We start from the raw sequence: 12,885 nt of genomic DNA on the forward strand, positions 1-12,885 counted from the left end.
CATGGCTTCCGGGTGGGGATGGAGGATATGGTTTGGTAGATGGTGACTGAGGGGGGAAATGGGTTGGGGTTATCTTGGTAGGCATTTCTGTGATTGTTTTTTAGAGGGGCGGTTACAGGTACAAAAACAGAGACAAAACTCAAATTTAAAAAAAGTTGGTCACAAAAACAAAAGGGCAGGCAGCAGGGAGAGAGAGCAACCAAGTGTTGTTACTGGAGAACATAGCACAATTAAAACAATTAAAAGTTCTATGAACATAAATAATGCATAGCAGCAAAGGGGAGGACCAATTCTGGTAGAAATGTGTTCATTAATGCCCATGATTTTGGAATGAGATGTTCGACGAGCAGATGTCCACATGATTTTGGTAATGTAGTATATCGATCCAGTATTCCTGCACATTGTAAACATGATACTGGAACTGACCGTGTACTGTGCTCTCCTTATTTCTATATTTTGTGTATTTTTCTTCTACCTTGTTATTTTTAGTATCACATTGTTATTGATTATCGCAAGAAAGGCATTTCACTGGAACTTGAAAGACTTTGTGGGCTGGAAATTAATCTTTAGCACATTCTTCTGATTATGAGGTGTCACTCCCCACTGGTTTCCTCCACACCTTGCATAAGGGACAGAAATCAAATTGGACAACAAAAACCTGCTTAATGAACAACCCTCACTAACTACCATAGGGCTATCGTACACACACACGCTCTCAGGAGGCCAGCTTGTTGTCCATTCATTAGCGTTGTCCGGGAGGGTTGGAGAGGGAACGGAACGCACAAGGCTCAGTTAAGACATCACCAGGGCTTATGTGTATCGAGAGAGAGACGGAGAGAGCGAGAGAGAGAAAGAAAAAAGAAAGCGCGAGACAGAGAGACCCCCTGACTCAGCACTAGGCCCAGCCCAGAGCAGCACCGGCACAAAGGAAAAGTCTGAACCTGTTGTTCTTAATTAGAGTCTCTCTCTCTCTCTCTCTCTCTCTCTCTCTCTCTCTCTCTCTCTCTCTCTCTCTCTCTCTCTCTCTCTCTCTCTCTCTCTCTCTCTCTCTCTCTCTCTCTCTCTCTCTCTCTCTCTCTCTCTCTCTCTCTCTCTCTCTCTCTCTCTCTCTCTCTCTCTCTCTCTCTCTCTCTCTCTCTCTCTCTCTCTCTCTCTCTCTCTCTCTCTCTCTCTCTCTCTCTCTCTCTCTCTCTCTCTCTCTCTCTCTCTCTCTCTCTCTCTCTCTCTCTCTCTCTCTCTCTCAGAGATGCCTAGAGTCTCTTGAAAAGTTGTTTGTATCCCAAAATGACAACCTATTCTCTATATAGTGCACTACGTTTTTTTTTTTTTTTTTTTTTTACCAGGGCCCATAGGACAAGCTCATAGGGTATAGGGTGGAATTTTGGATGACTCTCTGGACTTGATGGACTACTTGATGCAACCGTTCCAAATTAAAGGAGGGGTAGAGAAGGCAACCGGGTGCCCTCATTCTATAGCATCCCATTTCACTGGTTCCCTATTGTAGCTCCTGGCCAAGGAAGGATGAATACTTCACAGCTGTTATCTGGCCATAATTCATCATAATCAGATGTTTATTTCTGTCCAAAAAATGTATTGGCAAAAAAGGAAATCAGCATCTGCTTGATAAGAAATTTAAGAAAGTGCACTGAGGCCATATGCTTTTCTGTGTGGCTTGTTTAATGTTAAATTGAAAGACATTGAAATTCTAACGTGAAATGCAATTCTATTCTGCGTAGGTTTTGATCGGCCTTGTAGTGAAATTCTATTAAAAAAAGACAATTGGCTGGAAATACAGAGAGCTTTCAATCTACCAAGACAATTTGAGTTCAATATTTAGTTTCCCTATTCAGAATTTGTGGAACGTTATTAAGATTATATCTTTTAAAAAACATACCTTGAATTTATTGCAAGACTAATGATGAGAATGAGTTTGTACAACTAGGTATTATAATCAAATGAGGACCTTTGCTACTTTTCCCCTTTAACTTTAAATCAGCTACAGGAAAAACACTGAGCTGAAATGACATGAATGAAAACAAGCAGGGGAAATGCAGAAGCAGAGGAGGTTTGAAGGGGCGTGCTGTCTAGAGTAGATTAACCTAACGTAGCAGGCGTAAAAGACACGCCTGAAACTACATCCCCTACATACTGGTTTTGACAAAAAATAACTGTTGGGGGATGTTCTCTTCGGCACTGTTCAACCAATCCAGTAAATGTGGAGGAGGAGTTAAGATGGAAAACAGAACATCCTGTTGTTGGGGACTCGGCAGAGGATAAGCGGAGATAAACATCACTGTAACCAACTTCCATTTTACAGGGGGGGGTTCCCTCTGATGTGTTCATTAGGGCACGCAACATTTGTTTATTTTTTTTAACGCTTTGCAACGGAAAACGAAAATGAAGGTTTCTTATTGGACAAGTCCAAGGAAGAGCAGTCCTCGTTTTAGTATGTTTTCTTCCGTTTGGCACTTGGTAAACACGACCCAGGGCTGGCCTTCCCGAACACGAACAGAGAAGACTAGACGGGGGAGGGCTAGTCCTGGGGACCCTGTCTGAAGACCTCTCAATGCTCCATTGCGCTGTACTCATATTCACAACGCCTCTCAGAGTAGGAGTACTGATCTAAGATCAGGTCCCCTGTGTCCATAAAATAGTATTCAAAATGATCTAAAAGAGAAAACTGATTCTAGATCAGCAGTCCTACGCTGAAATGCTTGATTCATACGGCCCCTGATACCTGTACCTGTGAGCTCTGATAGATGAGACCGACAAATTACAGTTTGGGAATTTCCCCCGAATTGAAGTTAAATCTCTAGAATACTGCAGCATCATCTCAGGAATTGGGTATGGAAAACATAAAACCAATGGGTGGGTGGTGTATGCACGTCAATGTGGGTGGTGTATGCACGTCAATGCATTTCCCACATCAAAGGGCTCTGCTCAGATTCTACGCACCTTAGCACTCATGCACACACACACACACACACAGTATTATACTGCTCAATTTATACACTTTCCCCCATCCCCCTTCCCCAGTACACATGTAAATATTGGGACTATAAATTCTGCCTTCCTGTATTATACTTATGCTAAAATGTTTATTCTATTCTACTGCCATTTACTTTATGTTCGTATTCATATTTTATTATTTCTTATTGCTGTTACATTGTCGAGAAAGAACCTGCAAGTAAGCATTTTGTTGGACGATGTACACCATCCATATCCCGTACATATGACTAATAAAACATACGATAGTTTTGGTTTGTTCTTAGAACTTTAAACAATATGAGGTGCTCACTCCCAGAAATCACATATCCGTCCCATATGGCACCCTATTGCCTACACAGTGCACTACTTTTTTATTTTATTTTATTTTATTTTACCCCCTTTTCTCCCCTATTTCGTGGAATCCAATTGTTAGTAATTACTATCTTGTCTCGTCAACTCCCGTACGGGCTCGGGAGAGATGATGGTCAAAAGCCATGCGTCATCCGAAACACAACCCAACAAAGCCGCACTGCTTCTTAACACAGCGCACCGGATGATGGAAGCCAAGAGCCAGGGAAACAGAACAGTCAGGCTGTCATGTACCAACTGGAGCGAGAGCAGGGGAAACATTTGCTCACTGAAGGGGGTGTGTTATAAACAAGCAAAGTGATTAACTGTACAGATGGATGGCCGAAGACTGATGTGGGAGAGCGTTCCAGCAGACCCCTCACACACACACACACGTGCATGCACAGACACACACTGTTTCAGACCAGTGAAACAGGACCCTTGATGAAGGGCCTGCTCAGGCCCTTGGTGAAGTCATTCAGTCACACATTCTGCAAACTAGGAGGGCATCGTGTGGAAAGAATCTCTTTCCCGTGTGAACTCAGGGAGTGTGACTTGTTCCAAACCCATCCTCAAATCTCACTACAGACAATGAAGACCCTGTATGTGCCGGCTGGGTTCATTTGTATGATAGAAAAATGATCACATTTGGCAGATATGTACACTGAGCCAAAATGTAAAACGAAGCAGGCAACCATTTCAACAATTTTACGAAGTTAAAGTTCAAATAAGGAAATCAGTCAATTTAAATAAATTCAATAGGCCCTAATCTATGGAATTCACTTGACTGGGAATACAGATATGCATCTGTTGGTCACAGATACCTTCAAAAACAAAGGTAGGGGTGTGGATCAGAAAACCAGTCAGTAACTGGTGTGACCATCTGCCTCATGCAGTGCACCACATATCCTTCGCATAGAGTTGATCAGGCTGTTGATTGTGGCCTGTGGAATGTTATCCCACTCCTCTTCAATGGCTGTGCGAAGTTGCTGGATATTATCGGGAACTGGAACACGTTGTCGTACACGTCGATCCCGAGCATCCCAAACATGCTCAATGGGCGACATATGTCTGGTGAGTATGCAAGCCATGGAAGAACTGGGACATTTTCAGTATTTCAGTATTCAGGAATTGTGTACAGATCTTTGCAACATAACCCCACCTCCACCATGGAGCACTCTGTTCACAAAGTGACATCAGCAAACTCCTAGCCCACACAACGCCATATTTCGCTGTCTGCCATCTTGCTGGTACAGTTGAATTAATCCGCGAAGAGAACTCTTCTCCAGTGTGCCAGTGGCCATCGAAGGTGGGCATTTGCCCACTGAAGTTGGCTATGACTCCAAACCGCAGTCAGGTCAAGAACTTGGTAAGGACGACGAGCCCGCAGATAAGTTCCCTGAGACGGTTTCTGACAGCTTGTGCAGAAATTCTTCGGTTGTGCAAACCCACAGTTTCATCAGCTGTACCGGGTGGCTGGTCTCAGACGATCCCGCAGGTGAAGAAGCTGGATGTGGAGGTCCTGGGCTGGCGAGGTTACATGTGGTCTGCGGTTGTGAGGCCGGTTAGACGTACTGCCAAATTCTCTATCCAAATTATGGAAAAGAACATTAAATGCTCTGGCAACAGCTCTGATGTACATTCCTGTAGTCAGCATGCCAATTGCACACTTCCTCAAAACTTCAGACATCTGTGGCATTGTGTTGTTGTTTATTGTCCCCAGCACAAGGTGCACCTGTGTAATGACCATGCTGTTTAATTCTTGATATGACACACCTGTCAGGTGGATGGATTATTTTGGCAAAGGAAAAATTCTCACTAAAAGGGATTTAAACAAATGTGTGCACAACATTTGAGAGAAATAAGCTTTTTGAGGGTATGGAACACATCTGGGATATTTATTTCAGCTTATGAAACATGGGACCAACACTTTACATGTTGCGTTTCTATTTTTGTTCAGTGTATCATTACTCTATACAGGGGATTACATATCCTCTGTTGAGTTAATATGCATTATGCAACATAATGTAACATTGTTACAGTTGAAGTCGGAAGTTTACATTCACTTAGGTTGGAGTCATTAAAACTCGTTTTTCAATCACTCTACAAATTTCTTATTAACTTCTTTGGGCTGGGGGCAGTATTGAGTAGCTTGGATGAATAAGGTGCCCAGAGTAAACTGTCTGCTAATCAGGCCCAGTTGCTAATATATGCATATTATTAGTAGATTTTGATAGAAAACACAACAGTTTCTAAAACTGTTTGAATGATGTCTATGAGTATAACAGAACTCATATGGCAGGCAAAAACCTGAGAAAAAAATGCAACCAGGAAGTGGGAAATCAGAGGTTTGTAGTTTTTCAACTCTTGGACGATCGAATACACAGTGTCTATGGGGTCAAATTGCACTTCCTAAGGCTTCCACTAGATGTCTCTCGGTCGCTCCCACTCTCTAATCAAGCCTTTTAGCTTTCCCTCTCTCTCTCCCCAACTATCTCTCTTTTTTTAGAACCTTGTTTGATGCTTTTACTGTGAAGTGGGGGCGAATGAGAGGGGAATGACTCTGCCAGAGTCTGCCAGGTCTGCCAGAGAGCCACGAGCTGGTGACGCATGTTCACGTGAGAATTAGCTCGAGTTCCATAGCATTTCTGAAGACAAAGGAATTCTCCGGTTGGAACATTATTGAAGATTTATGTTAAAAACATCCTAAAGATTGATTCTATACATTGTTTGACATGTTTCTACAGACTGTAACTTAACTTTTTGACTTTTCGTCTGCTCCTAGTGATCGCGCATCATGAATTTGGATTACTGGGCTGGACGAGCGAACAAAAAGGAGGCATTTGGACATAAATGATGGACATTATCGTACAAAACAAATTTATTGTGGAACTGGGATTCCTGGGAGTGCATTCTGATGAAGATCATCAAAGGTAAGTGAATATTTATAATGCAATTTCTGACATCTGTTGACCACACAACATGGCGGATATCTGTTTGGGTTGTTTTGGTCTCTGAGCGCCGTACTGAGATTATAGCATGGTGTGCTTTTTCCGTAAAGTTTAAAAAAAATCTGACACAGCGTTTGCAGTAAGGAGAAGTGTATCTATAATTCAGTGCATAATAGTTGTATCTTTTATTAATGTTTTTTTATATAAATATGAATTTTATCGAACAAAACATACATGTATAGTGTAACATGAAGTCCTATGAGTGTCATCTGATCATCAAAAGCTAGTGATTAGTCTTATCTATATTTCTGCTTTTTTGGCTGGAAAAAAGGCTCTGTTTTTCTGTGACTTGGCTCTGACCTAACATCATCGTTTGGTTTGCTTTCGCTGTAAAGTATTTTTGAAAATCGGACACTGTGGTGGGATTAACAAGAAATGTATCTTTAAAATGGTGTAAAATACTTGTATGTTTGAGGAATTTTAATTATGGGATTTCGGTTGTTTTGAATTTGGCGTCCTGCACTTTCAATGGCAGTTGTCATATCGATCCTGTTAGCGCAGTGGTTCTTAACCTTGTTGGAGGTACTGAACCCCAACAGTTTCATATGCGCATTCACCGAACCCTTCTTAATTGATTTTTTTTTTTTTTCAAAACATAGGTATATATTTGACTGGTGCACAAAATGAACCATGCATCAACATCACTGTGTTCAAAGAACAAAATCATCAAAACATTTTCACACAGATTATCATTTTCACACAAAAACAAAAACATAATAATGAATATTTACTGCAAATCAGTGTGACTTCTGCTGTTGCCTTTCAGAGACCAGTTCAGAAATGCGCGGCTTCACCTTGGCAAGTGCCACTCTCATGTCATTTTCGCAACAAAGTCTGTTCCTTTTCTTCGTTTTTATGTCCAGCATCCTTGAAAAGGATTGCTCGCAAAGATATGTTGTAACAAACGGTATGAAAATCTCCAGAGCTTTCTTAGCAATAACAGGGTACGTTACCATTTGTTGACACCAAAACGTTGAAAGTGTTGTTCTGAAGAGTTGCTGTTGAACTGGCTCTGCTGAATTTCAATGATTTCATCGAGGTATTCATCATTGACATCTGTTGTCTCAACACTAAACGTGAACGGCTGTCTCACCCATGCTGGATATGACTCTCTTGTAGGGAAGTATCCGTCGAGAGACTTTGCAAGCTCATCTAAGTGCGTGGCAATGGCTTGCTTCAGTTCAGCGGGTACAGAAATGTCTCCGATTCCAGATACATTTTCGATCTTACTGACACAGTCGTCCAGCAGGGGAAAGTTTGCGAAGTTATTGTTCTCTGTTCGTCGTTTCCATAACGGTAGCTTTTTTTGAAAAGCCTTCAGGTTTTCCTCCGCTTCGATGATGTTGACTCCACCGCCCTGCATCTTTTGATTGAGATGATTGAGAGCTGCAAAGATATCGGCCATGTACGCTAAAATGAGAATGAACTCAGAATTTTTTAAGCAATCTGCATGACAATGTTGGTGCTCTTGCAAAAACAGGGCTAATTCCACACGCACGGCAAAAACACGATTCATTACCTGTCCCGGGATAACCACCTAACGTTAGAATGGTACAGAAGTACCTCGAATTCAGAGCCCATTTCTTTACACAGCTCACTGAAGATGCGATGCCGCAGAGCACTAGATCGCACATAGTTCACGCATTCCACTACAATTTTTAATACTTCTGCCAGTTTTGGAGGCAAGGTTTTTGTTGCCAACGCATGCCTGTGCAGAATACAATGCGTAACAATGTGTGGTGCATCGGCTTTCACTAGCGCACCAAAACCAGACTTTCTTCCCAGCGTGACTGGAGCTCCGTCCGAACAAACTGCAGAAACCATATCCCACGAAAGATTGTTGTCTTTGAAGAAGTCATCCACAAGTTTCTTCACATCGGCTGCCTTAGTTGTTGTTGTAAGAGGCTTACAAAATAAAAATTCTTCCTTTATCACGTCGTCTTTCACATAGCGCACGAATACAGCAATCTGGCTTAGATTGGAAATGTCTGTGGTCTCGTCGAGTTGAAGGCTGAATTTTGCCGGGCTTGAAATAAGATCTGCAACTACTTGAGCAAAGATGTCTTTGCTCATGTCCTCTATTCTGTCGCTGATGGTGTCATTTGAAAGAGGAATTTGGGATATCTTAACTTGGCCTCTTTTCCCAGCATGATATTCGCCATCTTCAACACAGCTGGATTTATGAGTGTTTCACCAATGGTGTGTGGTTTGCCCTGCTTTGCGATCAGGTAAGCAACTTCGTACGATGCTGTGAGGATCGGTTTGTTGATGGGTACAAAGCCGAGAACAGGCAGAGTAGCCTTTTCATCGAATCTGGCTCTCTTCACCTTGAATTCAGCGAGCGTTGTGTTCTTGTACTTTCCATCTCCATGCAGCTTAAGGAAGTGTTCTCTTAGTTTTGCCGGTGCTAGACTAGAATTGCTCAACTTGGCATTGCAAATCATGCAGTTAGGACACTGACTCCCATCACGTTCGGTTATACATGTAAATCCATATTGTACATATTCGTCCGACCACTTTCTTTTTTTGCTCGACATAGTAAGTATGAAGGAATTAAAATATTAAGAAAGAAATCACAAGACGTACCATCACCATTGTCACAAACTGAGCGCGCCAAATTCCCTGCAGCACAGATAGGCCAAGCGATGTAGCGTGATCACCTGCAGCCAATGATGGCCAAGCGGAGCGTGTCATCACGAATCATATGAATCGGATGTTTGTCTTGACCTCCGCCGAACCCCTGAGACTGACTCACCGAACCCCTGGGGTTCGATCGAACCCAGGTTAAGAACCACTGTGTTAGCGGTATCTCAGCCCAAAGAGGTTTTTTTTAACAAAAAATGGTTTTGGCAGGTCGGTTAGGACATCTACTTTGTGCATGACACAAGTCATTTTTCCAACAATTGTTTACAGACAGATTATTTCACTTATAATTCACTGTATCACAATTCCAGTGGGTCAGAAGTTCACATACACTAAGTTGACTTTGCCTTTTGAACAGCTTGGAATATTCCAGAAAATGATGTCATGGCTTTAGAAGCTTCTGATAGGCTAATTGATATCATTTGAGTCAATTGGGGGTGTACTTGTGGATGTATTTCAAGGCATACCATCAAACTCAGTGCCTCTTTGCTTGAAATCATTGAAAAATCAAAGGGCCTTGTGAAGATGCTAGAAGAAACCAGTACAAACGTATCTATATCCACAGTAAAAACAAATCCTATATCGACATAACCTGAAAGTCCGCTCAGCAAGGAAGAAGCCACTGCTCCAAAACCGACATAAAAAAGCCAGACTACGGTTTGCAACTGCACATGGGGACAAAGATTGTACTTTTGAGAAATGTCCTCTGGTCTGATGAAACAAAATTTGAAATGTTTGGCCATAATGACCATCGTTATGTATGGAGAAAAAGGGGAAGCTTGCAAGCCGAAGACTACCATCCCAGCCGTGAAGCACGGGGTGGTTTCATCATGTTGTGAGGATCCTTTGCTGCAGGAGGGACTTGTGCACTAAACAAAAGAGATGGCTTCATGAGGGAGGAAAATGTATGTGGATATATTGAAGTAAAATCTCAAGCCATCAGCCAGGGAGTGAAAGCTTGGTCGCAAATGGGTCTTCCAAATGGACGATGACCGCAAGCATACTTCCAAAGTTGTGAGAAAATGGCTTAAGGACAACAAAGTCAAGGTATTGGAGTGGCAATCACAAACACCTGACCTCAATCCTATAGAACATTTGTGGGAAGAACTGAAAAAGCATGTGAGAGCAAAGAGGCCAACAAAACTGACTCAGTTACATCAGCTCTGTCAGGAGGAATGGGCCAAAATTCACCAAACCTATTGTGGGAAGCTTGTGGAAGGCTTCCAGAAATGTTTGACCCAAGTTAAACAATTTAAATGAACTACTGACCCACTGGGAATACGATGAAAGAAATAAAAGCTGAAAAAAATCATTCTCTCTACTATTATTCTGACATTTCACATTTGTAAAATAAAGTGGTGATCCTCACTGAACTAAGATAGGGAATTTTTAATAAGATTAAATGTCAGGAATTGTGAAAAACTGTATTTGGCTAAGGTGTATATAAACTGACTTCAACTGTATCTGAGACAGAGACTAAATGACTTTCCTTTTGTTTTACTGCATACAACAACGCCAGAGGATGAAGGACACACAATATAGTATGCTACAGGAACTGTTTTGGGACAAGAGTCTGTACCTCGCCGGAAGCAGAGAAACAATTCTAGATGTGAACATGTTGTTATGGTTTTGGATTTGAGAACAGTAGAGAGAAGAACGACATTGGAAATGTTCCCTCTATGGCTTCAGTTCTAGCCTGGTTCCTAAAAGATATGTTGGTGCTGTCTTGCCAACGGCCATACGAGACAAGACAGCACAAACAGATCCTGGCGATCAGAGCCCTTTCCCTCTCCTGTCTCATTGGCCAGAGCCCTTTCCCTCTCCTGTCTCATTGGCCAGAGGCCTTTCCCTCTCCTGTCTCATTGGCCAGAGGCCTTTCCCTCTCCTGTCTCATTGGCCAGAGGCCTTTCCCTCTCCTGTCTCATTGGCCAGAGGCCTTTCCCTCTCCTGTCTCATTGGCCAGAGGCCTTTCCCTCTCCTGTCTCATTGGCCAGAGGCCTTTCCCTCTCCTGTCTCATTGGCCAGAGGCCTTTCCCTCTCGTGTCTCATTGGCCAGAGCCCTTTCCCTCTCCTGTCTCATTGGCCAGAGCCCTTTCGCTCTCCTGTCTCATTGGCCAGAGCCCTTTCGCTCTCCTGTCTCATTGGCCAGAGCCCTTTCGCTCTCCTGTCTCATTGGCCAGAGCCCTTTCTCCTGTCTTTCCCTTGTCTACACCCTTTATCCAGTGATTCATGCAAGACTACTTAATGGTAATGAATGGAACCCAAGACTAGGTTTGACTTCCCCGTGGCGCCTTCTTTGTCTTAAATGTCCTCTGTTACGTTTTAGTGTTAGGATGGAAGGAAATCCAACACTCAAGAGTTAACATATTGAAACTATATGTTTTGTTTATTCAAGCCCCATTGTTGTTGTTACACAACTGGAAGTGTGAGATTCAGTGACTTCCCTTAAGCCTGGAAACAGAGCTGTAATGAAAGGATATAAAACAACCCGCTGAGGATAAGGTGAATGTTTCTCCACAGGCAAGGGGACACAAATCCAACATGCCAGATGCACCGGAACAAATCTGTGTTTCATTTCGACCCCTGGTGTAACCCATGTAAGTTTGATTAGTTACAGATATCATCTAACCCTCGCAGCTAGTAAACTGGATGATATGAAAAGACCTGCGTCGTATGAGAATGGCATACTCTATCCGCAACACAAAGGGTCTATTGAGCCTGGTATGCTATTCCAACCCGACGTGGGCCAAACCACTGAAACTGAGACCGGAGAGGGGTATTCATCCATTCTGGGTAAGATTTTGCTTTCCATCAGCCATGGGGAAAGGTTAAAACACCCTGGGGTGGTAGACTCTCCCTCCCCACCCCTGGGTTGTGTTCATTAGGGCATGTAAGAGAAAACTTTTCAACATGTTTTGCAAAGGAAAACAAAAATGAGTGTGTCTTATTGGGCTCCCGAGTGGCGCAGCGTTCTGACGCACTGCATCTCAGTGCTTGAGGCGTCACTACAGACACCCTGGGAGTCCCATAGCGCGGCGCACAATTGGCCCAGCTTCGTCCGGATTTGGCCGTCAATGTAAATAAGAATTTGTTCTTAACAGACTTGCCCCGTTAAATAAAGGTTCAATGTAAAACTATTTTTTTTATTGGATGAGTACAGGTTGCCCCTCTCTGTTTTAGACCATTTTCTTCCATTTGGTGCCTTATAAACATGACCCTGTCATTAGGTGGGAGTAGGGTGAAGATGTCCCTAGATGCCGATCTTCTTGGGTCAGTTTGGCATTTTCCCCGCTCATGGTTAAGGTTAGGATTGGGGAGGAGAAGCTGATCCTAGATGTGCACCCCAGAGCCATTAGATGGTACTTACGGAACATGGTGTTGAACTGCTGGGGGTTGAGGTTCCACTTGCCCCAGGGGGTCTTGTGGCCCTTGGACTGAGCATAGTGGGCGTGGTTGAACTCGGGCTCTGTGCCGAAGGAATCCAAAACCCGCAGCATACACCTGTAACATACACCAAACATGACAAAGGTATCATACACCCGTCACACACCACATTATAGTGCTAGCATACATCTGTAGTACACACCACATTACAGCATTAATACACACTTCCAGCTGTATGCCTCAACCGCTAATAAATGGTTAATTAATTACATGATGCATATCTTTTCCACACCTTCAGCATGGTCACAGATAGTGTACAAAGCGCAGAAAGAGCTTCCTACAGATGAAACTTGAACAGTAAAGGTTACACTTCATGACTAATTAGAGGACCAGAGAAAGGATGTCATGTGCAATGGAATGACACATTCATGACCTTTTCTCTCTCGCTTTCTCTCGGTCGCTCCCACTCTCTAATCAAGCCTTTTAGCTTTCCCTCTCTCTCTCCCCAACT

General features: G+C 42.9%; 1 protein-coding gene across 1 annotated transcript in view; it reads right to left on the reverse strand.

The window, feature by feature from the left end:
* The window catches only part of LOC124008692 (alpha-1,6-mannosylglycoprotein 6-beta-N-acetylglucosaminyltransferase A-like), a 140,563-nt gene that overhangs the window by 57,965 nt on the left and 69,713 nt on the right, over nucleotides 1-12,885 (reverse strand). The window contains exon 10 of the mRNA XM_046320197.1: nucleotides 12,358-12,491. Within this exon, the coding sequence (XP_046176153.1) occupies nucleotides 12,358-12,491 (134 nt within the window). The remainder of the gene's footprint in view (nucleotides 1-12,357; nucleotides 12,492-12,885) is intronic.

The sequence above is a fragment of the Oncorhynchus gorbuscha genome, linkage group LG21, assembly GCF_021184085.1.
Source record: "Oncorhynchus gorbuscha isolate QuinsamMale2020 ecotype Even-year linkage group LG21, OgorEven_v1.0, whole genome shotgun sequence".
NCBI lineage: Eukaryota > Metazoa > Chordata > Actinopteri > Salmoniformes > Salmonidae > Oncorhynchus > Oncorhynchus gorbuscha.